This window comes from Puma concolor, chromosome C2 (assembly GCF_028749965.1).
Source record: "Puma concolor isolate L17-30 chromosome C2, mPumCon1.1.hap2, whole genome shotgun sequence".
NCBI lineage: Eukaryota > Metazoa > Chordata > Mammalia > Carnivora > Felidae > Puma > Puma concolor.
In genome coordinates, this window is record NC_141675.1 from 103,926,721 (window position 1) to 103,953,308 (window position 26,588).

The window sequence follows — 26,588 nt, forward strand, 5'->3', positions numbered from 1 at the left end:
AACAACCCTCTAAGAAAGCTACTTCTAGTGTCTCCATTTCCAACATGAGGAAACTGAGGAACAGAAAAATACATAATATTAAGGTATTATTGGCAGAATTAAAAGTGGCAGAGCTAGTACTCAGTCTAGGTGTGGCTGATTCCGGAGATGATGCTTGGATCCATTATACAACCTGCTTCCTAAAGTATCACACAAAGAGCACAATTCATTACCTGCTTCTAAAAAGTTTGAGCTAGATAAGAAAGTTCAATCATTTGTGAAGAGATCCTTTGTAAAACAGCTTCTAATCCAGTAGCTGGTATTATCATTTTGTCACAATTGAAAATATTATCCCAGGGCCGGCCTTTTTGTTTTGTTTTGTTTTGTTTTGTTTTGTTTTGTTTTGTTTTGTTTTAAGGATGGCAAGTGGCTGGGTTGGTTGATGTACTCTGAGAATTTGGAAGTGAGGGAGAAGAATGTGCAGGGAAACATACCAGGAAACTGCAGTCTTTGAAATGAGCTTTGCTATATTCAAATTAAAGAAGGGAAAGGTTGGTTTGGTGTTTCCAGTCAGTCAGAATAGTGAGATGCCATGGCCCACAGGGTTCTCTATTCCCCAAGGATTCCTTCCTGACTGCAGAGGTGTGGTGGCACAAGTTAATAGCTTTTCTTTACTGAGACCAGACAATAGTTATCACCATAGTTATGGGAAACAATGGATTATAGATGTCATTATTGTCAGATGACCCAGGGATGGAATAGACAATAACTCTGACATCCTCATAGTCTTTGGGGAAAAATTCTCAGGAGTTTTATAAATAAAGCTCTCTTTACATATAATCTCTACTTTCTACTACCTTAGTACTATTATTATGCTCGTTAGGTATAGTTGCCACAGAATTCTTTCAAGAATCACAAGGTCTGGAAAGAATGTTCAACGATCATCCCGAAAAAAACCCCAGAATTCAAAGCATGAGCTTTGGGGTCATAGAAATGAAGGGGTAATTACAGGATCTGCCAATGATGAATTGTATGGTCTTGGGTAAATGAGCTTCTGAGCTTCAGCTTTTCCATCTGCAAATTGGGGAAGACAAAAATCATCCTCCTGGGAATATTGTGAGGCTTAAATGAGACACTAAGGAAAGGGCATAGCCCAGTTCCTCACATTCAAAGACAGATGTTAAAAAGACATTACTTCCCATTTTCCTTCTGTGTACAGTGACCATGTCATTTATCATTCCAAATGAAATGTTTCTGAGAACAAAGAGAGTCTCAGGAACATCCTGGGCAATCCAGGTGCATGATCACCCTTTCTTCATGTAAAATATTCTGGAAGGCAGGGGGGCATTGGTACTGACATAGTTTTGTAAAGTCAGAGTAGTGCTTTTTTTCCTCTTTCGTTAATAAAAAATTAATAGACTCTTTTTAGAATAGTTGTATATTTACAGAAAATTAAGGAGATCATACATAGTTAGTTCCCATACACCACCCCCTACACACACAATTTCCCTATTAATATCTTGCAACAGTGTAGTATATTTGTTACAAGTACTGAGCCAATGGTGATAGGTTATTGTTCACTAAAGTACATGGTTTACACTAAAGTTCACTCTGTTGAATAGTTCTATAGGTTTTGACAAATGCACAGTGTCATGTGTGTATCTAATATTACAATATTATACAGAATGGTTCCAATGTCTAAAAATCTCCTGTGCATCACCTATTTATCCCATACTTTCCCCAAACCTCTGATCACTATGGATCTTTCCATGTCATATAGTTAGAATTATGCAGCATGTAGTCCTTTCACACCCCATTCTTTAACTCAGCTATATGCACTTAAAATCTGTCTGTGTCTTTTCATGGCTTGCTAGCTCATATCTTCTTATTGCTGAATAATATTCTACTTTATGGATGTGTCACAGTTAGTTTATCCATTTACCCTTTAAAGACATCTTGGTTGCTTCCAGTTCGGGGATATTATGAATAGTGCTGCTGCAAACGTTCATATGCAGATTTTCATGTGGATGTAAGTTTTTAATTTGGGAAAATACTGAGAAGTGTGATTGCTGGATCACATAATAAGACTATGTGTAAACTTTGTAAGAAACTGCCAAACTGTCTTCCAATGTGGTTGTACCATTTTGTCTTCCCATCAGCAATGAATGAATCTGTTGTTCCACATCCTCGCCAGAATTCAATTTGGGCAGTCCTTTCATTCTTTTTCTTTCTCTCATTAATTCATATAGTCCTCAATGTACAACTAGCAATTCTTTAATTATAGAAATAATTTTGTGCTTAAGTAGTTGAATCCTCTTCCCTAACCCTGGCCCCCTGAAATGAATCAATCATGATTAATCTAAAGAGCCAGATTTAAACATCAACAATAAGGAAGGTCATGATTATTTTTGTTCAGATAAAGATCTGCATACAAATTTAGTGTTTTCTATTATTTAAGTAGTGTCTACACCCAACCTGGGGCTCAAACTCACAACCCTGAGATCAAGAGTTGCATGCTCTTATGACTGAGCCAGCCAGGTGCCCCAACAATATTTTTCCTTTAAACTGGAAAGTAATAGAATCCAAAATTATTGATATTTGAATTTTCACATATGTTGTTAAATTTTCAAAATTAATCACTGGCAAAATGAGAGACAAAAGGAGAAAAGTGAGGAAAAGATTCCGCTACTTATCAAATACCATGGGTTTTTAAATTTATTTACTCATTTGATATCTTGCCTGTTTTGCTTTTCCCAGAGTAGCACTAGCCAATTGTGTTTTTCATATAAAAATCTTCAATTAGAAAAGTAGTCTGTACCTTCCCAAATCTAACACCTGTGTTTGTGCCTAATATGATTTGAACAGATAGTAGCATCAAGTAAGAATGGAGCACAAAATCAAATGTTAAAACCAGACACCTTGTCTCCTGACTTCACAAACCTATCAGACTTTCCTGCTCTCATCTCTCTGTTCTGTTTTTGAAAATCTCATTACCCATGTCATCCACATTTGAAACTGTGATGTCATCTTTGACTCTCTTCTCTCTCCCTTACTACTTAGTTAGAAACCATCTGTATATGGCAGTGTTGTTTTGTTTTGTTATACCATTGAGCAGTTAAGCAAATGAGAAAAAGACAGCTGGAACATCTTGCCAAATGTAACTTTGGATGATACTGCTAGACAGGAACATATAAAACTGAATCTTTTAGTTATTTTATTTTATTATTTTACTTTATTTTATTTTATTTTATTTATTTTCTTTTATTTTATTATAGTAGTGGGCTCTTATATAACCTGTTCTCTTTAAGATTTCAAGAAAACCTTAAGAAGGCAGCCCAATATGCTTCTCAAAACCTTGCCTACTTGCTATGGGAAAGAAGGAAATGATCTCTAATGGTCAACTATAATGCTCAATGGTTATAACACACATTACCTAGAAGAAGAGATGTATTTTCTACTAATGATTTTCTGTTAGCCCTTCGGCATCATTCATTTATCAGATTAATCAACAAAAACCTTGAAAGATAGGACAAAATTCCCTTCCCAGCCTCCCATTTGGCCTTCCTCCAAATAATCCTCTTTGACAATGACACCAGTGGCAGAGTATCTTTCTAAATGCAGAGCTAATGAAATTACTCCTCCATATAAAATCCTTCAATGGCTCTCATTACATGCAAGATGAAGTCTGAAAAGATTTTGGTGATTTGCCTCTGACTCATTTTTTCCAGCCTCTCATCCTTGACCACTCCTTCAAGAGCAGTGTTGTCATTCCGTGGTGATTCTGCTCTCTCCTGCTTTTGCTGTAAAGTCCACTCCCTGATTTTCACTTGATAATCTCCTTACTTGTCTTCAGGACTTAAATTAGGCAGCATGTCCTTTCTAAAGCTTACACCAATTATCAAGGCTGAGTTTATTTATTCACTTAACAAGAATTCACTGAGTGCCTACACCATGCCAGCTACCACTCCAGGGTTTGGGGATGCTGTTGTGATCAAGGTAGATCAAATTCTTACTCTCAAGATCATACAATAGTATAGAGGAAGTGGGTGGAGGGGGATTTTCACATATTAAAGAAATACATGATAATAAATAAGTTACAGGTAAATATATGAGAATTTCATGTAGTGGTATAAAAAATAACAAGAAAGAAAAATGCAACGTAACAGATAGACTGATAGAGGTTTATGTATGGTAGGCGAATAATGAGCCCCCAAAGATGTCCGTCTCCTAATCCTGGGTTATGGGTATCTTATCTTACATGGCAAAAAGGATTTTGCAGAGGTTACTAAGGTTAAGGACCCTGAGATGGGGAGAGAAGGTGGTTTCAATCAAATCATAAATTCCTAAATGAGGAGAAGCTTTCCCAGCCCTGATCAGATAGGGAGAGAGAGAAAGAGAGAGAGAGAAAGAGAGATGGAAGGAAGGAAGGAAGGAAGGAAGGAAGGAAGGAAGGAAGGAAGGAAGAAAGAAAGAAAGAAAGAAAGAAAGAAAGAAAGAAAGAAAGAAAGAAAGATGAAAGGAAGAGAGGAAGGAAGGAGAAAGAAAGAGAGAGAGGAAGAAAGAAGAAAGAAAGAAGGAAAGAAAGAAAGAAAAAGAAAGAAAGAAAGAAAGAAAGAAAGAAAGAAAGAAAGAAAGAAAGAAAGAAAGAAAGAAAGAAAGAAAAAGAAAGAAAGAAAAGAAAATGATGGAAGGGGCAGAAGATGCAACATTTCTGGGTTTGAAGATGAAGGAAAGGGACCATGGCCACAGAATGAACTGTCCTAGTGCTGGAAAAGGCAAAGAAACAGATTCTGTCCAAGAAAATCCTGCAAGGACAGCAGCGCTGCTGACATCTTGCACCTGTAAGACCAGGGCCAGCCTCTCGCCAACAGGAATGTAAGATTATAAAGGCAAGTTGCTAAAGCCACTAAATTAAACTACATAAAACTAGTTAGTCAGGGATGCATTCTCTGAGGAGGAACTCCTGAGCTGAGACCTGAATGATCACAAGAAGCCAGTTCATGAACTTCACAGGAAGCGTAGTGCATTCAGAGGGAAGCATAAGTCGCTGAGGTTGGAGTAAACTTGGCAAGCCTTACAACTATGTGAAGCCCACGATGACTGGCACATGTTAGTGAGAGGGAGAGCGGTCCAGGATGAGATCAGAGCTCCAGGCAGGTGCCAGGCCAGCCAGAGCCTTTTGCTGTTTTAACTTCCATCATGGCCCTGCCATCATTAGAGCGTACGCATATGGAGACTCCTATTTCCCTGTGAGTCCCTTGGCAGCCTGAAGAGCGGGGACTGATCCCGCTCATCTTGGGCCTCCTAGCACAAAGTAGTTGTAGTGCCTCAAACATACAAGCTCACAAATGTGTAGCTGCAGTATAGATGTTTGAGATTCTTTAAATTTTTTTTTTCAACGTTTATTTATTTTTTTTGGGACAGAGAGAGACAGAGCATGAACGGGGGAGGGGCAGAGAGAGAGGGAGACACAGAATCGGAAACAGGCTCCAGGCTCTGAGCCATCAGCCCAGAGCCTGACGCGGGGCTCGAACTCACGGACCGCGAGATCGTGACCTGGCTGAAGTCGGACGCTTAACCGACTGCGCCACCCAGGCGCCCCTAGATGTTTGAGATTCTTTAGAAATGCAGAACAATAGTAAGATTAATCTGCTTGGAAATACCAACTACTGAGAGCTCCCTGAATTTTAATTTCTTGCTTGTCATCATTTGGATAACTGTTTTATGGCATATTAAGGGAAAATGATTTGTGGTAGTATGTTAATCAAAAAGCGGCAATTTAGATGATAAAACAAAATTGTTGTCTGGGATCCTTAGTGGGATTTTCTTTAACACTGCTATCATAATCAGGTTTATTTCTAGCTTAAAAAAAAAAAACAAAACAAAAAAAAAACCCACACAAAACAGTAGCCCTTGGGTGTTTATTGGGTGAAAAATTTTCCTAATAGTTAAAACTATTTTGAAAACCAAAGTGGAGATAATGTGCATTCTATTACCACAAGCAAGAGCTTGTGGAGGGCTTATGTGCTAGAGGCTTATCTCCTGCAAAAGCCCCACTCCACCGGACTGAGGATGTGTTTTTATCATTTCCATTTCACAGATAGGAAACTGAGCCAAAGGAGGGGAGTATGACCCCAGGCCTCTGGCTCCAGAGGCTACATTCTTAAACACCAGGTTACATCCCTCCCTTCCCCAAGGAAGGGGTAGAGCCAGGAATTAAACATAAAGTCTCTCAGGAAAATGTTGGAGAGTCCGTGTACTGAAAGGTATTTCAAATTTCAACTCTATAAGTCCTGTTAATTTTTTTCTGTCTGTAGTTACTGCCTGATTAAAGCTAATCAAAGAACCCCTTTTAAGACATACTTTTGATAGAGCAAAAGTGGGTAGGGCTATGAAGTCACACCTTTCCTGAAAAGGTTAAAAAAATAATTAGCTTGGTTTCTAACATTATGATCAGAAGAAGAAATGCAGCTGCTTTTGTCACTGATGGATAGGATATTTTGAATTTAGATAATTTCTTTATTTCTTTTTTTTTTTTTTTTTTTTTTTTTTTTTTACATTTGAACTGTCTTTCAAGACAGTTCCAGTTTGTGATGTAATCTCCAAACATTTATCTTTTTGGTCTCTAATTTGAAGGAGTCTGCCAATGTCTCTGGTTCAGACTGGTAGTCTGTAGTTTTAACCAGTCAATGCTAAATTACTTTCAATAAAATTAATTCAGACTGTCACTATCATTGAAGATAACACTATGAGATATATATATTCTTTGTCTGGTTCAGTTGCCTGGATGTTTTAAGTCAATTCGAGGAAAACAAATGGAATAAGTAAAATCAACACATGAAAATAAATACCTTCATGTTTAATTTGTTCTGTATGTACAGTACTCCCTCCATTAGTTATTCTATTTAAATTACAATGAATTGGCACAGGAGGATGGCTATCTTTTGAGATTGGGTCGGATGTATTGGTGAAACTGAAGCCCAGAAATGAAAAATATTATTGAGTTCTTATTCAGTTCTCTTATCGATTCACTGGACAGCATGTGGATAAATTATATTGCATCTTATTTGTTTTTCCTGATACTGATATAAGAAAGTATCTTAGTCTGTTCAGTCTGTAGGCTGGGAAGTCCAAAATCAAAGTTCCAGGAGATTTGATGTCTGGTGAGAGCCAGCTTTCTGGTTTATAGATGTCTTTTTGCTGTGTCCTCACATTGTGGAAGGGGCTAGAGAATTCTCCGGGTTTTTAATTTTTATCTCTAAAATGGGATCTGTAAGACCTGCCTTAGCTTGCTTCCCTTTGGACCTTAGAATGGAAACTTCAGAAAAATTGAGGGGGCGCCTGGGTGGCTCAGTTGGTTAAGCGGCCAACTTCAGCTCAGGTCATTATCTCGCGGTCCATGAGTTCGAACCCTGCGTTGGGCTCTTTGCTGATAGCTCAGAGCCTGGAGCCTGCTTTGGATTCTGTGTACACCCCTCTCTCTGCCCCTCCCCTACTCATGCTCTGTCTCCTATGTCTCTCAAAAATAAATACATGTTAAAAATTTTTTTTAAAAGAAGAACTGAGAGCCATCAGAGCATTTATGTTCTTACTGCTGCAGTGGAACCCATGAATACCCCAACTGCAGAGGATACATAGAGTCTCAGGAAGTGAGGAAAAGGGTTGTTTCCTTTGTTAAAGTTTATTTATATACTTTGAGAGACAGAGAGAGAGAGAGGGAAAACACATGTATGCATGTGAGTGGGGAGGGACAGAGAGAGGGAGAGAGAGAATCCCAAGCAGGCTCTGCACCCTCAGCTCAGAGCCCAACTCAGAGCTTAAACTCATGAACCAGGAGATCATGACCTGATCGGAAATCAATAGTCAGACACTTAACTAATTGAGCCACTCAGGCACCTCAGAAAAGGGTAGTTTCTGATCCTTTCTATTTTTCATACTATTGTGCAATTCGTGTCCTTTGTTCTGGACTCTTAAAAATGTTGAATAAGACTTTTGTCTTCAAACAAGTAGATTTTACACAGGGTTTATAAATTAGATACAGACTTAAATCAGAGGACACCCTCCCCCACCACATACACACACAAATCACTTACCATTTTGAAAAAATTCAGTTAAATTGAGTCAGCCCCATAATTGGTCCCTCAATACAATCAATTTCTTTCAATGCTGAATTAAGAGTTCTTCTGATCTAAACTAATTTTGCATGTAGACACCAAATATGTGGTACTTAGGTTTTCTTAAATCCTAAAAAAAAAACCTAAATACTCTGAAAAACTGAATACTCACCACTTCCTGCTCAGCTGTGTAGAAGTTAACTGGTGGATTTCCAGAAACATTATTTTACATAGACCCGGTTGTTTTCATTGGTTTTCTGATATCCTATAAATTTCTGATAATTTTTCATGAAAATTATTTCTTGTAGAAGAAACCTCCTTTTCATGCTTGTTTGATCAGATAACAACCTACCTGGAGAACTGCCTTTTAGTGCTCCCTAAATCAAAATTAAGTTGGCAGCTGACTTACAATTTCACATTATTGATGGCCCACAATTCACCCAGCTTCTTCCTTGTATTATACTGAACAGAAGAAATGAGTTGAAATCCTTTTCTTTTTTTACTCCATATGTTGCTTCCATCACAGCTGTGTGAGTGTGTGTGTGTGTGTGTGTGTGTGTGTGTGCACGTGTATACAATCTAAATAACTTCAAATGGGTTGTAATGGTTAATTTATGTGTCAACTTGGTTGAGCTACTGTGCCCAATATGAGGTCAAACATTGTTCTGGATGTCTCTGTGATGTTGTTGTTGGATGAGATTAACATTTAAATTGGTGGACTTTACGTATATTGTCCTCCATGTTGTGAATGGGCCCTGTCCAATAAGTTGAAGGCCTAAATAGAATAAAGAACTAACCTTCCATGAACAAGAGGGAATTCCGCCAACAGATGGCCTTAGGATTCATACTGCAAGATCAGCTCTTTCTTGGTGTTCTGGCCTGATGACCTTCAGCCTTGAGCTGCAACATTGGTTCTTCTCTGGTTTCCAACCAGTTAGCCTGCCCTGTGGGTTTTATTCTTGCCAGCCTCCATAATCACATGAGCCAATTCGTTAAAATAAATCTTTTTCTCTGTGTATACACATTTTATTGATTCTGATTCTCTGGAGAACCCTGATCAATACACAGATGTTCTCTAATTTTATATTAAATGATCAAAGAATGGAACTTTGTGGTAGCAAAAAATCTGTATTATTGTTGAAACTCTGAGATGTATTCATGTACAATCTCAACTTCATTTCTTACTGCAACCCCAAATGATATATCTTCTTTCTTTTGTCCATTCAGTTGTGTTTTGATTTAAAAATATATGTTTGTAGTGGGCCTGTGTGGTTCAGTTGGTTAAGCGACCGACTTCAGGTCAGGTCATGATCTCAGGGTTCGTGGGTTAGAGTCCCAAGTCAGGCTCTGTGCTGACAGCTCAGAGCCTGGAGCCTGGTTCAGATTCTGTGTCCCCCTCTCTCTTTCTCTCTGCACCTCCCCCACTCACTCTCTGTCTCTCTCTCTCTCCCAAAAATAAATAAAAAACATTAAAAATTAAAAAAATATATGTTTATATATAGAAAATAGAAAGCAGTTAAATAGATAAATTATGCATAAGCTTCAAATTTCTCACTGAAAATGCCTCTAGGATATTGGATAGGAAATGGGAAATACCAAGTGTTGGGCCAAAGTCTTCCTATTGTAGCTTCTTGACATTTGATTTTCCCGACATACCCGCTATTGAAAAAGTGCTGAGGACTACTGTAAGACCACATAAGACCCACTCTGGTCTTGAGGGGATGCTTCCATTTACCAAATGAAATCCCCCAGAGAACAACTGACCTAGGTATGTAGACAGAAATAGACTCTGGGAAACAAAATTTCCACTTATCTGTGATTTTGGGGAGTGGGGCAATCCAGGTGATTGGTTCTATCATGTCCTCACTACTTCTCAAAGTATGGTACTGAAATGGTATTTTGTGGGTATATGGAAAACTATAGCATGAATGTAGTCCACTTTTCTTTAGAGTCAATTTTTCAGTTTTATTGAAAAGCAGTAGTAAGTATTTTTGGTCAGTAAGTTAAAAATGTTTCAAATTGAAATAAATATCAACATATTATGGACTTAAATGCAAAGCTTGCACAAATTTTGCAAAATTCCTAAGGAGGTTTGCACTTACAGGTGAACATTTCCAGTGGGTTCATCTGCTCCCAGATAAGAGTTAAGATTGTATTCTCTACTGCCTTCAGCAGCACACCTTTGATGGAAAAAGTTTCAAAAGCACGATCTTAAAATAGACTGGCTTTAGAAAGTGAAAAGTACTGAAAAGATAGTACCAACTCCATTTGAGAGATCCCTATTCCTTTTTTTTTTTTTATAAAGCTGATTTATTTATTTAGAGAGAGAGAGAGAGCACATGCACATATACAGGAGCAGGAGGTGGGCAGAGAGAATCCCAAGCAGGCTCTGTGCTCTCAGTGCAGAGCCCAACACAAACCATGGGATCATGACCTGAGCCAAAATCAAGAGTTGGATGCTCAACCAACTGAGCCACCCAGGCACCCCTCCTCTTCCTTTAATTAAAAAGCGAATTAACTCTCTCAAAAAGGAAGCAAAAGAAAGTAAGCTATCAACAGTGAGTTTTAATGGCACTACTTTTTTGCTTTTGGTTTCCTTTTCCAGAAGAGCCCTTTTTTAATCAATGTTAGTACTATTGTCTTTATTTTAGTTCTTATCTTAAGATCTAGAATTTACTGAGAACTTCTAATTCTAGGTCTCTAGATGGATTTTTATATTTACTCCTTTCAACAGTTCCATGAGACAGACATATTAAGTAATCTTGTAAGTGGCAGAGATTTGCCTCCATGTCTCCAAAGCCCACAGTTTGGTTGCATTGCCATGTTGACTCCCATCGTTTTTTTCTCTCCTGGTTTAACCATCAAAGCACATTTACTGGGAAGTGGACATGTCAAAAGTGAAGGTATTCACATTCAGATAATATTGTGCTATTGTTTTCAAAGCAGTCCATGTTTCATGAGCCTGTAACAAAAGAAACTTTAAGTCATGATCTCTGAGTATGGAGAACACATGTTACATCAATTATTCAGGTAATCATACAGATAATCCTAAAAGATTGAGAAAAATAGAGTGGAAGAATAATACAAAAAAAGGTTTGGTGAACATACTTTTAGTGATCTATATTCTTCAATGCTTAAATGTTTTACAGTATTTCTGGGGCTACCGCATGAACCAGTGTGGCAGAGTCTTGTTACATTATAGTATCTGTCAGTTGATCACAGTGCTAGTCTACAATTATAGGCAGGAGTGTACTTGAAAATTTCAGTATTCCATAAAGAAGACACAGTCTACTCGCTTATGTAATATTTAATTTGCCAAATAAACAAATGTCTGGCTTTAATACCTCTAAATGATGCCTGTTGGAGAAAAACAGGCACAAAACTAGATGCATTATTCAAGCTGGTGGTTTTCATCAGCAAATGCTAACCAGAAATGAGCCATTCCTGGTAGACCAGTTAAAACTCAACTGTGCAGAGTAAGGATAGGACCAAGGCCCCAGAAAAACAAGGACATTCAAATTTTTTATGACTTTATACAACCCTTTAGCCTGGTAATAGAGCTTGATACACATGTAAGGAGAAAAAGAACAAACAAATGAAGGGATTAATTAATTTGTTATACATTTTTGTTTGCTAAATTGCTAAATTTTAAGAGAGAAATCATGAATAATTGAAATCCTCAGACAATTGAACAATTTCATTTGGCCTGGAGTTGCAATGTTTTGTTTTTTTTTTTTTTTTTCCATCAAAAGAGTAAACATGGAATAAAACAGGCTAAAGCACGTTTCTTCTTTATTTCTCTTGGAGTGAGACTTCCAAATGAGTAAAAAGTGCATGGAAGGCAAGCAAATGAAGGAATGACACTAAATGCTTGGATGATTATTAAAGGTTTGGAAAATAAGCTGCTGAACAACTAAAAGGGAACTAAATGTGACTGCGGTCCATTTATCCACCTACTCAAATATGCAATAATCTACTGAGATTTGACTAACAATCATTTTGATAGGTTCTGAGAAAAATGACCTTGATGGATAAGACACGACATGCACCTCACCTCTGTAGCCTAGGTAAGGGAGGTTGGGTGCACAAAGAAACAATTCCAGTGTGCCATTCACATGTGAACGGCATGCAATGGGGAGAAAAGAAAGAATGTTACCCAGGAAAGAAGGGAAAGTCTTCAGAAAGAAGGGGACATTTGATTTTAGTCTTGAAGGAAGAGGTCAAGTTTACTAGACAAAACCATTTTATGGGAAGGAAGGAGCAGTTACAGCTCAGGGCAGATAGAAAAAATCAGGGCTGATGGTGTGTTAACGCCTGCTGATGCAATGCCTATTTAACAAGATAGATGGTGGGAAGCCATTTGTTTCTAATGCAAATACCTTATCAGCCAGCGTGTTTCCCCACATATTTGGATTGCCATCTGGGTCCCAGTAATCCTGCAAATATATGTGTCTTTTGAGATGTAGGAACTGGTTTGCAGGGTCCTCCAACAAAAATGGTGCTCCCAACGCTCCTGTAATTTAGAGTCCAAGAGCACAGCATCTTTTAGGGCAATAGTTTACATCTCACTGTTTATTCTCTTAAAGAGACATAGCTGTGGCCTTTGGGAGTCTGGGTGCCTGACAAGGAGATCCCGAAAAAGCTATGCTTCGTGGGAGATGACTGCTCCTCAGCCTTTTGCCATGACTGCACTATCATCACCCTGTGTCCTGAATATAGTACAGCATGAAAGCCAGTGCCATGTGATGAATGGAAAAGACTTTTAGAACCTTCTTTACATGCATGGGAGCCCACAGATCTGAATTCAAATTCCAGCTCTATCACTTTTTTAGACAAGTTTCTTTATTCCTCTAAGCTGTAGTTTTCTTGTATGTAAAGACATAGAATAATAACACAGTAACACAATAATATAGGATTGCCGTAAGGATTGGATATATTCATGACTGTAAACCACCTGGCTCAAGCCAGGCAGTCAACAATCTTTTATTCTTCCCTTCCAAGCCTTTTCTTTCAGTTTGAAGTAGACTGCTTCCAAATCTGGCACTGTGGTTTCAATTGTTAGTATTGATAGATCTATCACTGAATTGAAGAGGTTTGTATTTTAGATTCTTTTCCACTCCAGGATTAAGAGAAAAAAAAAAGATGACTGTTTTTAAAATCCAGACTTTTTTATATCTTGAAATTTTAACACTCTATATTGTGTTTTTATTCCCAAATAAAACACAATTGTGTTCAGAGTTCTAATTTGAATCCGTATAAAGGAAGAGCACACTGCCCACGTATTTGTGGTAACAGTACAATCTGTTCATTGCTTGTGATAAAGAGTCATTTATTACGAATGTTACATTAGGTACTCTATAGCTTCATCATTAACAGGATTCTACCGACCAGGATTACAGTGGACTATAAGATACAAAACCTCCCCTCTGTAAGGGAGGGGAAGGAAGGGTCCAAGATTCAAAATAAAACAAGGAAACATAGGATTTGATTGCACTAAGGGAGTTTAGGAGAAGGCGGTTTTATTAAGCTTTGGGGCTCTGGGGCACAAGCAGAAATTTTCGTGATCAGGAAAATTGCTGAAACTCTTCCTTGAAGAAAAGATTAAATTTAGTAGGATGGGAGAAGGAGCAAGACTTTAAATTTTAAGCTAGAGGAATGATGTGAGCAAAAATGTGTGGCACTGGGAATCTGTAAAATGGATGTCTGAAGACAATGGTTAGAGGTGGCTAGGTTATTTGTGCATGAATGTGTGTGTATGTATCAATGTCATATATGTATATATATACATATATATATATATATATATACACACACACACACAAATAATGATAGTTGACATTTATTAAGCATTGTGCTAAGTACTTTACCTGAATTACCTTATTTAATACAACAAACCTAAGAAGCAGCACTATCAATCATTTCATTTTGCGGACCAGGAAACTACATCACAGAAAACTTAAATAATATTCATGGCTAGTAGGAAGGGGAGATAGAATTCTCCCTTTATTTTTTTTTTATTTATTTTTTTTCAACATTTATTTATTTTTGGGACAGAGAGAGACAGCATGAACGGGGGAGGGGCAGAGAGAGAGGGAGACACAGAATCGGAAACAGGCTCCAGGCTCTGAGCCATCAGCCCAGAGCCTGACGCAGGGCTCGAACTCACGGACCGCGAGATCGTGACCTGGCTGAAGTCGGACGCTTAATCGACTGCGCCACCCAGGCGCCCCTAGAATTCTCCCTTTAAAGCCAGTGTACAATATTATGACTAAGAAACAGGAATTCTTGGGGTCAAAGGAAAGTAATGATAATGATAATAATAATAATAGTCTTTTGCATTTATAGAAAAAAAGGAACCAATCATTACTTAAACATTCTGTATGATCTGCTTTTCCAAGCTTGACCTGAGCACTAAGCAGGGTTCTAGTTATTAGTTCTATTACCTCTAGATTAATTTGTTAACCCACTAAGCTCTCGTTCTAAATGCCTACCTATTGAAAATGATGTGGATATTATGCATAGATCAGGCTGTCTGTGGGTTCAAAACACTACTAGTGATGGAAAATAGAAAAATGACTCAGACACATTCTTTATTAATAGAAAGTTAGCAATTTATGTTATTCAGTAATTTAAAAAGAACAGGTAAAAGTCAAATTTTTAGAAGATATTAGCAACAGACGATAGAAGTAATACTAGCCTGCTGGTAGGTAATCAAATTCAATACAATCAAACCAGCATGCCTGTGGAAGCCATCCTCCAAAATGTCCCCCAAAGATCACTGCCTCCTTGGTACTCATATCCTCTGTGGTCTTCTTTCATTTAGTAGAGTGGCCCTGTGTAACCACAGGATAGTGCAGAAGTGACTGTGTGTGATTCTATGGCTAGCACATAAAAGATGTTATAGTTTCTGCCTTGTCCCATTCTTGAATCACTTGCTCTAATGGAAGACAGCTGCCATGTTGTGAGGACACTCAAACAGCCCTGAAGAGAGACCCATGTGTCAAGGAATTGAAGCCTCCCACCAACAGCCATACAAACGGAGCACCTGGGAACCTGATATTTTTGCTCCAGTCAAGCCTTCAGATCACAACAGTCCTCAGATCACAGTAGCCCTCACTGACATCTTTACTGTACCCTCACAAGAGATCCTGAGTCAGAATCACTGACTTAATCCATTCCCAAATTCCTGACCTCCAGAAAGTGTACAATAATAAATGTTTATTGTTTTAAGCTGCTATAGTTTGGGGAAAATAGTTATGTCATAGTAGATAACTAATACGGTGCTTTATAAGTGCCTACTGATGTCAAGATAACCTGCTAATCACCGGAGCTGAGACCCAGATGAAACAAGTGAGGCCACTAGGGCATAAAACAGAAGAAGAAACTTGCTCTCAAGTTCACAGATTTTGTGCCATGAGATCTCCACTTGCCTCATCCTAGTCTCTGCTCTGATCATCATTGCAGAGAAAGATAAAGAATAACTCTGCCCCTAAGGAATTCACATTATATTCAGAGCTCATAAATAATTACAAGGAAACATATTGTGGCCAGACCAATTGAAGGGGGAATGATTAATTCTGATATTGGCATGGAGGCATCACAGAGAAATCGGTTTTGAGTTGGGCTTCAAAGGTTATGGAATGTTTCCACAGTTAGGAAGAAGGGAGTGGAAACAAAGCACATGTATTCCAGGCTGAAGAAGATTCGAGAGCCAAGGAACAGAGGAACAAAGAAGGCTCAGGTTCGGTGACCATCACTTTGCCAATGTGACTGCAGGGTAGGGTTGAGGTGTAGATGTGGTCAAAATGAACATTGGAAAGAAAAGCCGGGGCCTGATTCTGAGGGATAATTACTCTCATACCAAGGAGTTTGGACTTTATTCTTCAAACAATTAATTATTATTTCTGAACAAGAAAATGATAGGACCACGTTTGCTTAAAACTTTTTTGTTTGATTGTGATAAAATATGCTAACAGAAAAATTACCATTTTAACCATTTTTATTTGTACGATTCAGTGGCATCAACCACATTCACAATGTTCTAAAACCATCACCACTATCTCAAGAACTTTTTTATCCCCTCAAATAGAAACTCAGTATCCTTTAACAATTCTCATCACTCTCTCCTCCGGCCCCTGGCAACCATCATTAGCTTTCTGTCTCTATGAATTTGCTAATTGTAGGTACCTCATTGTAAGAGGAATCATGCACTATTTGTCCCTTTGTGTCTGATTTATCTCAGTTGAGTATCTTCAAGGTTTACATGTTGTAACATAGATCAGCATTTCATTCCTTTTTATTTTATTTATTTTATTTATTTTAATTTTTATTTATTTTGAGAGAGAGCGGGAGAGCATGGCTGAGCACGAGTGGGTGAGGGACAGAGAGAGAGGGAGAGAGAAAGAATCCCAAGCAGGCTCTGCACTGTCAGCACAGAGCCCAATGTGGGGCTCAAATTCATGAACTGTGAGATCATGACCTGAGCCGAAATCGAGAGCCAGATACTTAACTGACTGAGTCACCCAGGTGCCCCAGTTACTCATTCCTTTTTAAGACTGAATAATATTTTGTATGTATATGCCAACATTTTGCTTATCCATTCACAGATACTTTTGGAAACTCCTTTGTCAGTGTGAAAGGCAGATGGTAAAAGGAAGAGAGAGTGAGAGGAACAGGTTGGGGCCTCTTCTAATGGCCCAGAGGAGAGATAAGTGGGACCTGAATCAGGTGACTGACACCATGGATGGGAAGACAGGACTGACTGGAACAGAGCAGGGAACTCACTCGTTTGGGCTCACTAGTGAGGACTGCCCAGCATTGAAGTTCTAATTTTAACTGAGATGTGTTCATAGACCACTTCTCAGATTTCTCTTCATTCTCTTTGAAGAAAAGGTGTTACAGTATTAGACATTTAATGTGTTATTCTGTTAAAAAAAATGAGAGGGGGAGGTTTTCAAAATAGAGTATCTAGGCAAAGAAGATTCAATATCAATATCTAATAAATGTTTGTACATACATTAGGCTCAGGATATAATTTACAGCTAGATAAAGAAAATACAGTAACCACTTAAGATAGTGTTACTTGGAATCATCCAAAAGTAAAACCAATATCTGCACTATAATTGTCATGGTATTGTACAATTGCTAAGGGAAAAAAAATGTATTACATAAATCTTAGCAGAGAAGCATGGTTTAAAATATAAACCATAGCTATTTTAAGCTCTAATAATTCTGTCTTTTGAAAATCTTCTATCTTTTTGCTCATGGAAAATATTTCACTGATGCAATCTCCCCCTCATCCCCCACCCTCGCCCCTGAACATTCAAAGCACCTATTTCAGCATTATGTGCCCAACAGGCATCCAATAAATATTAATTGGTGGTGATAATAACATCACCCAGGAGAGAGACAGAAAGTAGTATTTATTATCCTACTTTACAAATGAGAAAATTGACACACGGAGATGAAATGACTCACTCAAGGTCACATAGTAAGTCATTGGCAGGGCTGGAAATAAAATGCAAGTTATACAGAAGGGCATGCTATTATCCTCTCTGCTTGAGAAATTCCTCCTCCCTTTTTCATTCTGCCTGATCAACCTTGAAAGTTAGTGAGAGCAAGATCAGAGTTTGTGTTTGTAAGCCTATATAATACTGCTGGGGTTTGAAAACTGAACCCTGAGTTTTATTACTTTGTTGGTTTTTAATTTTTTTTAATGTAGGCAGTATCAGCCAGGTTAATGCCTTTTTTAAACTTTAAAATCATAAGCTATAAAAAAAATCTTCCTTTTTTTTCTTCCCAACTCCCTACACACCCTCCTTCCTTTCATCCTGTATCATAGTAGTTTTAATAGGATCTGTCAAGCTTAGTTCTGCTATCTAAACATATCTTGAATATAGTCTGCAGAAAATTCTGTACAGTTCAAGTAAGGCAGCCACTTCAGAGTATGGAGATATTCAAGATCACAGCTCTTGCCACACAAGCCAAGAAGGATCAGAGATTGAGAGTCTTATCCTGGCCCTGCCAGTGATTTGTTGGGTCATTAGCTGGTTACTCCTGCCTTTCCATTTCCTGTTCTTTAAAAGGAGGCTGGATCAAGGGCGCCTGATCCTTGACTCAGTTGGTTAGGCATCCGTCCAGCTCTCGATTTCGGCTCAGGTCATGATCTCATGGTTTGTGCTTTAGAAGCCCATGTGGGGCTCTGCGCTGACAGCGTGGAGACTGCTTAGGATTCTGTCTGTCTCTTTCTTTGCCCCTCCCCTGCTCGTATGTGTGCACACTTGCACTCTCACTTTCTCTCTCTCAAAAATAAATAAATAAAAATTAAAAAAAAAAGTATAACGAAGCTAGATCATATGAAGCTAACTAAGGTCTCTTCTAGCTCTAGTATTTTTAATTGGAATATATTCATAACAAATAGGTCATTAACTGAAAATTACTTTCTCTGCATGGTGTTAGGGCATCAAAAACATATAGAATATACTAAATGGGTACCGCTCCTACTACCATCAAGGAGTTCACCTGCTGAGAAATTCAGCACTGAGATAGATAGAAATAAGTGAAGGAGAAGTCAAAATAGTCCTAGCCAATAATTAAAAGAATACAAACAAAAATGTATTCACATTATGCACAGAGAAGAGTGCCCATCATGGGCTGCGGAGCAGTATGTTGGTAATGAAAACTGTACAATTGGAAATGGAATGATTCCCTATTTTGTTATCACCCAGGGAAGGTTGAAAAAGAGCCTTTAAATGTGATATTGGAGAAATAACTGAATAGTCTTTATACTATGCACCTGACTGTGAAGATGATTCCTTGTACCTATGCAAGAAGAGGAACCTATACACGAAAAAAGACCAGAAAGCCTGATGTGAAATATAAGATATAGAATCAAAGGACAGAGTCTGATGGCAGAGTCCTATTTTCTTTCCTGTAGAAGAAACTCATTTAGAGTAACCTCAGCTCACCCTTTTCCCCTTTGTAGATAGACTCTGCCCCTCGGAAGGGGTGGTGCCCCATTTAACTGTCCAAAAGGCATAACTTGGCATGTTCAGCTAGCTCTTCCTTCTTTCTCTTGAGAGTTAGCTGCCCTCAGAGATCATACTTTCTCTTCTGGTTCTGCCACCTGCAACTAGATATGAAATTTACCAAATTCTGGGGTCCAGTCATCAGGTCCTTTATATCTTATACTATGTTATGTCTTCCAAATTAGCCACTCTCAGGATTAAAGGGAATTGATTGCCTTCCATGATCATCTTTGGTTTATCTCTCCTCTTGATCAAATAAGCAGGCAAAGAAGGGAAGTGGGGAGTTCTATGTGTCAGAAGGTGGTACAGAGAACCCAACATGTCTGTTGTCTCTAAGCCTCACTAAGAAACAGAGAAAAAAAAGAAACAAACAGGGGCACCTGGGTGGCTCAGTCGGTTGAGCGTCCGACTTCTGCTCAGGTCATGATCTCATGGTTTGAGTTTGAGCCCCAAGTCAGGCTCTGTCTGTGCTGACAGCTCGGAGCCTGGAGACTGTTTCAGATTCTGAGTCTCCCTCTCTCTCTCTGCCCCTCCCCTGCTCACACTCTGTGTCTCTCTCTCTCAAAAATAAATAAACATTAAAAAGAAAAGAAACAAACAAACAAACAAATAAAAAAAACCCACCAAAAATAAAAACAGAATAGACCAGGGCCCTCCAACCAGCAGGAACTTATCATCCCTGGAAAGCCAGGGCTGTGAATTCTGTGAATATTCATAAACAGTTACAATGAGGGAAGGAATTCTTTGTCTGTGAATAAACATGGTGGAATTTAGTGGGGGCAGAAGACACAACAATGTCTGACAAATCCACAGGATGGGCCACAGCCAGCTATTTCCCTTAAGGGCTGGGTGATACTGCTATTTGAAGTGTTGAAGTGTTACATGATGCCTGGTGCTGGAGATGGAGAATATGAACTACAGTCCTGGCACAAGTTCAAAAATGCTCAGGTACCGGATGCTGAAAGCAAAGCACTTAGCATTCAGTATAAGCAATTAAAGAATTACATGTATTATTTACTATTTTTATTGGATTGAGTCCTAGTCTCATCCCTTAAAATGTTTGTCTTAAAAAAAAAAAAAAAAAAGAAAGAAAGAAATGCCCAGGCACATAAATTAAGTATTGAAATAAAGTATAAATAGTCACTTGGAATTAAGTACAAAAGAGGATCAGGAGAAAAGGATATACAGACATCTTGGCCATATGGTAAAATTTTCAAAGATCTAAGTGTAGGAGAAATTTTCTACTTTTCTAATTTTCTAATTTTCTAAATACTCATGTTTAGGTTCATATATTTAAAGTTGAATATTAAAAAATTGAATATTTAAAAAATAAAGTTGAATATTTTATTCTCTGTGTTAATAATTTTTGTTAGAAATTATGAAATAGTTATTTTTTGATTCCCACTCTAAATTTTGATCACTGATCCAAAAATTTATGGTAGAAAAGAGAAGAGTTGTATTTCATGTAATAGACTGTCACTTTGCTACAATTCAGATAAAAGTTAATGAGAGAGAGAATGAGAGAGAAAAAATTTTGGGTTTTGGAGGAAAAATATGAAGAAGAAAAAGAAGGAGAAGGGAGAAATCAAGAAAAGAAATGAAAGGAAATAGAGACAAAATAAGGGAGGTTATAAAAATGAAAGGTTCAAGAGGTGAAAAGTCGTAGAAAAAAGGAACAGGACAAATAGGGAAGTAAAAAGACAGAGGGCAAAAGAGTCAATGGAAATTAGTTAGGAAAAAAAAAAAAAGACACTGAACTTCAGGACTAGCTCTTAAATTCCATCATTTTACTAACCTGTTAAGGAAATGCTTTCATAAATGAACTTTTAACTTGGGAGCTTCGGCTTTACTGATGTTACAATTGCTAGTGTGTTGACTTTGTTGCAAAGTAAATAGAGACTAGTATTACTTGAGTTTAAGCTCAGTCTGTTCTAACCTGCTCTGAACACATTAACATACACAAACATACATGCTCACATGCATGGCCATGTAATTCCTGGGCTCATGTTTTGGACCTGGCAGATCTTTTATTTGCTTTTAATTTTGTGGACAGAGAAATTTGTAACTCACAAAAGGCAGCATTTAATATGATTCAATAGTAACCCTTCTGGGTCATTGCCTGTGTGAATTGATGGGATTTCCAACTCTAGGGCCCTGACAAATGGTGCCACATGGACAGGAAAATAGATGGTTTTTCTGTAACAACCAGAGTGCTCAAAGAATCCAGTCACAGGCAATGATATTTTTCTCTAACTGAGTTATTTCCCAGTTTTTCTCACTACTCACTTTCTTGAGAGCATTGATCAACCTTAAGCCAAAGTGAGTAGATAAAATTAAGAGCAAATTCTTATAAAACACACTAAAACTATATATAGAAAATAGACTCCCAAGGAATGGGAGGTTAGGGAGGGCAGCTGGATGACTGAGAAGGGCCATTCCTCGTTCCTTCTACGATGGCACAAAGGAAGGCAAAAAACGGAGCCACTGGAGTGTGGGGGTGGGGGGGTGGGGGGGGTGGGGGGGGAGGGGCTGACTGGGTCAAAGGGAAGAATGTGAGCTTAAAACCTCTTATCAGAAAAACCCAACCCAACCCAACCCAACCAACCAAACAAAAACCTTCAAGACAAACTGCTGTTGGTTGCTAGCCATGGAGTAAAAATAGGACCTGGATGTCTACTAGAGAAACAGGCTAAAGGCAGTTTGCTTCTACTGTCTAAAACCAGAAGACATACTTGCACTTCATGTGAGCTTATCACAGGTTGACAATACGGGCAGCAAGAATCTCCAGCTTGTTTCACATAAAGGTCAACCTCAAGGACTGGCTTACTTACTCTGTGAAACACTTTCCACATATGCGTATTTTCCATATTTCTCCTTTGTGTGAAATGGAGCTGTTGGATTTTAACAAGTGCCCTCTTGAGGTGGAACATACTGAGTTAGGACTTCTCTTTACCCTCACTACAACTAGCCACAGCTGGAGAAAGCTTCCGGTTATATCTTAGTTGGCTCTATCTGTTCCCATAAAGTCATCCAGCTCCCTCACTCCAAGCCTGTTCTTGGAGAACCACTGGCCGCAATAGTGGATTTATTCCTCTTTTAGCAGGTGGGCTTGCTGTGTGCTCTGTTGCCTGTCCTGTAGCTGCATATCCCATATCTAGCAACAGGGCCAGAGGAGACAGTTTGTGTAGCAGAAAGAAGGGTTTTGTTCTCAGAAGACCTAAATGGAGGATTTGCGTGTGAATCCAGCATCACCATTGATGAACTGTGTAGTTTAGTCATTTAACTTCTCTAAGCCTAAATTCCCTTTGTAGAAGGAAAACCGTAACACTTATTTTCAGAGTGATTATGAGAGTGGACTTAAGGTAACCTATGGAAGGACCCTGCCACAGAATAAAGACTTCAGGTAGTAATATTAATATTTGCTGCTTTTATTATAGGAGAAGGCAATTCTTGACCTAAATACTGAAGAGAGGGTTTTTCTTTTGTTTTTTGATCAAATCATGACACTTGGACTTCTAATTCTCTGACCAGGGAACCAGTTCCAATGTGCATAAATTACTATTTTAAGAAAGTCAATAAAATGATTTGAGGACTGTGCTCATGAATGTAATTACTTGGGGAAGCTTCTTCATCATTTTTAGCTTCTGCATTCCCATTTGGAACATGGATAATGACATCTTTTCCCTATTGACTTCAAATTAAGTTCTAGACAAAAGCAATTTGCTAGACAACTAATCTGTAACAGAGAAAACTTTTTTTTTTAAATAATAAACACACACTTTTTTAAGATGGTTGTTTTCTTATGAGTAGAGGGCTCCAAGGAAGTGCAGATGAATAAGCTGCATTCTTATTTTTTTTTTTTAAGCTGCATTCTTAAATGAAAGATGGGAGGAGAGAGGGAAGAAGTGACTGAAGTTGATTCAAGCTACGATCTCCTACTTGAGAGCTGAATGATTTAGAAAATGTCAGTTAAACGAATCATTTGTGTAAGAAATGAATCTAGTCCCAAAGACTTATGTGTACTCAGCCTAGAGGTGGTAAAGTCTTCTTTCCTGAGATCTGAAGGGCTGAACCCAACTCTGTCAACATTTCTCTCTCCTTGGTTTCCAATTCTCAACTTGTCATTTCACGAATTTTAGCCACATAATTTTATTTATTTATTTATGAAGTGAAATCAGTCAAACCAGTTGTCTTTCTAGGTAGACACATTCGTATCTCAGCTGGAGTTAAAGTGAATTCCAACTGGTTTCCTGAGAAAGTCTGTAAAAGTCATTTTGCAGGACCATTTTCCTTTTGCCAGATATTTTTGACCCTGCCTGTTCATAGGTGAATGTTGACTAGCAGTTGTGCTTTTAGCCTTGCTCTAATCCACCGTCACCCACTCTAAAGCCAACTGCATGGATCAGCAGTCAAAGCAAAGCAGTACACTGATGGATTGTAACTAGCCCATGACTTCAATTTGCAGTGTGCTCCCGAAACACTCACTTAAACTGAGCCAGCCTCACTTTCTTCATCTGGAGAAGTGGGCTGTAACCACTATGATTATACATGCCTTGATGATAATTGCCTAATAATAACTTGGCTAAAAATGTTTTAATCAGTTATTTAAACATGTCCCAAACATAAATATAACTTTGATGATTAAAACTCTTTATTAAAATTATTTATATGCTTAAGAATGAAAGGCTATTTATATACTGTGCACATATATCTAGAATCATATTCTAAGTATGATTCTAAGTACTTCTAAGTATGAATCATATTCTAAGTATGATTCTAAGTACACATATACTCAGAATCATATTCTAAGTATATCCTTTTATCTGTGTGTGTATATGTGTGTGTGTATGTGTGTGTGCGCCTCAAGAAAAATATGTAATTTTTTTTGTGGGTCTTAGGTTTATCATAAAAGTAGAAATTTATTCTTATTTAAGCATTTCACCAAAAGTATTTGTAAGTTGTAAAGATTTAACTGCGAAAATAATGTATACCTTTGTAGGTATTTTCAGTTTTGGTTACAAGAAAAACAAATGACCTCTCAGTTCCATTCAGATATCAGCCACTGAATTATTGGGTCAATTTGGCAGCAAATCATCTGACCTTCAGTGCCTTCCTTGATCTGTCTTTAAAACACCACTTCTCTGAGCTACAGCTTGCTCTAAAGGTTAATGAATTCACACTCTCACAGTACCTTGAGGTCTCCACATAATGGTACCATGTAAGTATTACAGTTTCTAAAAGCCATTTAAAATTTTTCTTTGTTCAAGGACACAAGAGCATTTCTTTGGAAGCAGCACTTAAAAGGACTTCTTAGCATTAGTGACATGCTAATATGTTAATACATAACTAGGAACAGAATGATCACACACAATTAACACTAACATGTTCAAAACCATGGCATGACATGATAGTTTGGTTTTCCCAATGCTCTAGAATTGATCTGTGGATAAAACATGTTTGTTCATTTCTTTAAAAAAAGTCGAAAGTGGTTATCTATCAGCATGATTTTGTAAAAGGCATAATAAATAAAGAAGAAATAGATTCTTACCTATAAGCAATGTTGAACACAGGGCTACTTGAAGCATCTTATATGCCATAATCCTGTTTTGGAAAGAAAAGATTTATTTATTTTAATTGAGACCCAGCAAAGCTGTAGGTCACACCGTCTACTTTCCAGGAGCGTGAAGCATTTGCTGCATACCTGGCAGCCCTGTGGAGCTGACACAAGTCAGAGAGGCCGTTGCCTAAGATGTGGCTTATTTATATGACTCCTGCCTTTTTACCCTTTGGACTTTTTGGACTGACTTTTTACAAGCTGTTCTTATATGAGCCACGTATTTATTTACTAATTTTATCATCTGTACAGACTAATGTAATAAGATGTTAAAAAAAAAAGGTTGGAAAAACTGAATCACTCATACATTGCTGGTAGGAGCATAAAAGGGTACAGCCACTTTGGAAAACAATTCGGCAGTTGCTTATAAATCTGAGCATGCAATTACCGTACAACCCAACAATTGTACTATTGGACATTTGTCTCTGAGAAATGAAAACTTATGCTCATACAAAAACCTGTATAAGAATGTTCCATAGCAGCTTTATTGTAATAGGCAAGAACTGGAAACAACCCAGGTATCCTTCAAGAGCCGAACATTAAACATATTGAAGTACGTTTATGAGTTACTACTTAGCAATAGCGATACTGTAAACGTTATTGATAGACACAACAGCCTAAAAGAATCTCAAAGGAATTATGATGAGTGGCCAGTCCCAAGTGGTCAAGTACTGCATGATTCCATGTATGTAACCTTGAAAAGATGAAATGGTAGAAATAAACACATTAGTAGTTGCAAGGGACTAGGTATGGAAGGGTGAGGTGGGTGTGGTTATAAAAGGGCAATATGAGAATCCTCTATAGTGATAGAACTGGTTTGTATTTTGACTGTGGTAGACATGTGAACATAAACATGTGCTAAAACTGCACAGAAGTAAATACAGATATCTCATACACAGACACACCCATGAACACACTTAAAACTGAGGAAATCTGAACAGATCAGTAGATTACAGCAACATTAATATCTTGGCTATGATATTGCACTGTAGTTTTGCAAGACGTTACCACTGGGGGAAACTGGGTGAGGAGCACACAAGATCGTGTTACAAGTGTGTGCGGTTCTATCTCAAAACAAAACATTTAAAGACAAAGGAATGTTTAACTGCATTATAAAATGTGTTTGTTTCCAACGAAAGTACACAACGAATAAAACCAGGACATTTCTTTACTTTTTATTTTTTTAGGCAATTACCCTTCTCTGTGGCATGATTAATAGCTAATTAAATAAACTCATCATTATGCAATTTATTCTTTTTTTTATACAATTTATTCTTAAAAGCAAATCACGCATCTGTTAGCCAGTCTCATCAAAATTACGCAACCTGAAACAAGCAGATACAGAGACATAACAGTGGTAGAAAATAACTTTCTTGTCTATCTTTGAATTGTAGAGTGTTTAGAGACCTGGATCTACCTAGTGCAGTTATGCCTCTAATTGCTGATGGAAGCCTGGCAAAGACAGATGTTTGGGAATCGGCACAGTAAAATCTTGGCAGCCTATCCCATGTATCCATCTATGTGTCCAGCAGTTGCTCATTTCTGTGATTCTTCCTTGTCTTTTATTTGATGGAGAGGTATAAATGTGTAATTATGGGATGGACTAGAAAAATCTCAAGAAAATCAAAAGAAAATACTTTTTGTTATGAGAAGCACACACAATCAAAGGAGAAATTCATCTTCCTCTCTTTTCTTCCCTTCATCATTCTTCAACTTTTGAACCTAAAGTCAGGCTTGCCTGGTGTGGGGCTGTAGGCACGGCTGTCTCCCATCTCTTTCACTCTTTCATTCTCTTCTCACAGAATGGCTCATTAGTTGGTGATTTGGGTTGTGATATAGAATGCAAATATGAAA

At 37.9% G+C, this 26,588-nt stretch overlaps 1 protein-coding gene across 1 annotated transcript; it reads right to left on the minus strand.

The window, feature by feature from the left end:
* Window positions 1-10,638: 10,638 nt before the first annotated feature.
* On the minus strand, window positions 10,639-24,837 carry CC2H3orf85 (chromosome C2 C3orf85 homolog). The gene is made up of 4 exons (XM_086675498.1): window positions 24,822-24,837; window positions 24,669-24,721; window positions 12,473-12,606; window positions 10,639-11,055 (listed from the first exon to the last, which is right to left on the minus strand). The coding sequence occupies exons 2-4, from the start codon at window positions 24,715-24,717 to the stop codon at window positions 10,966-10,968; spliced, it is 273 nt and encodes a 90-aa protein (XP_086531624.1). The 5' UTR covers window positions 24,718-24,721; window positions 24,822-24,837; the 3' UTR covers window positions 10,639-10,965.
* Between the last annotated feature and the right edge of the window lie 1,751 nt (window positions 24,838-26,588).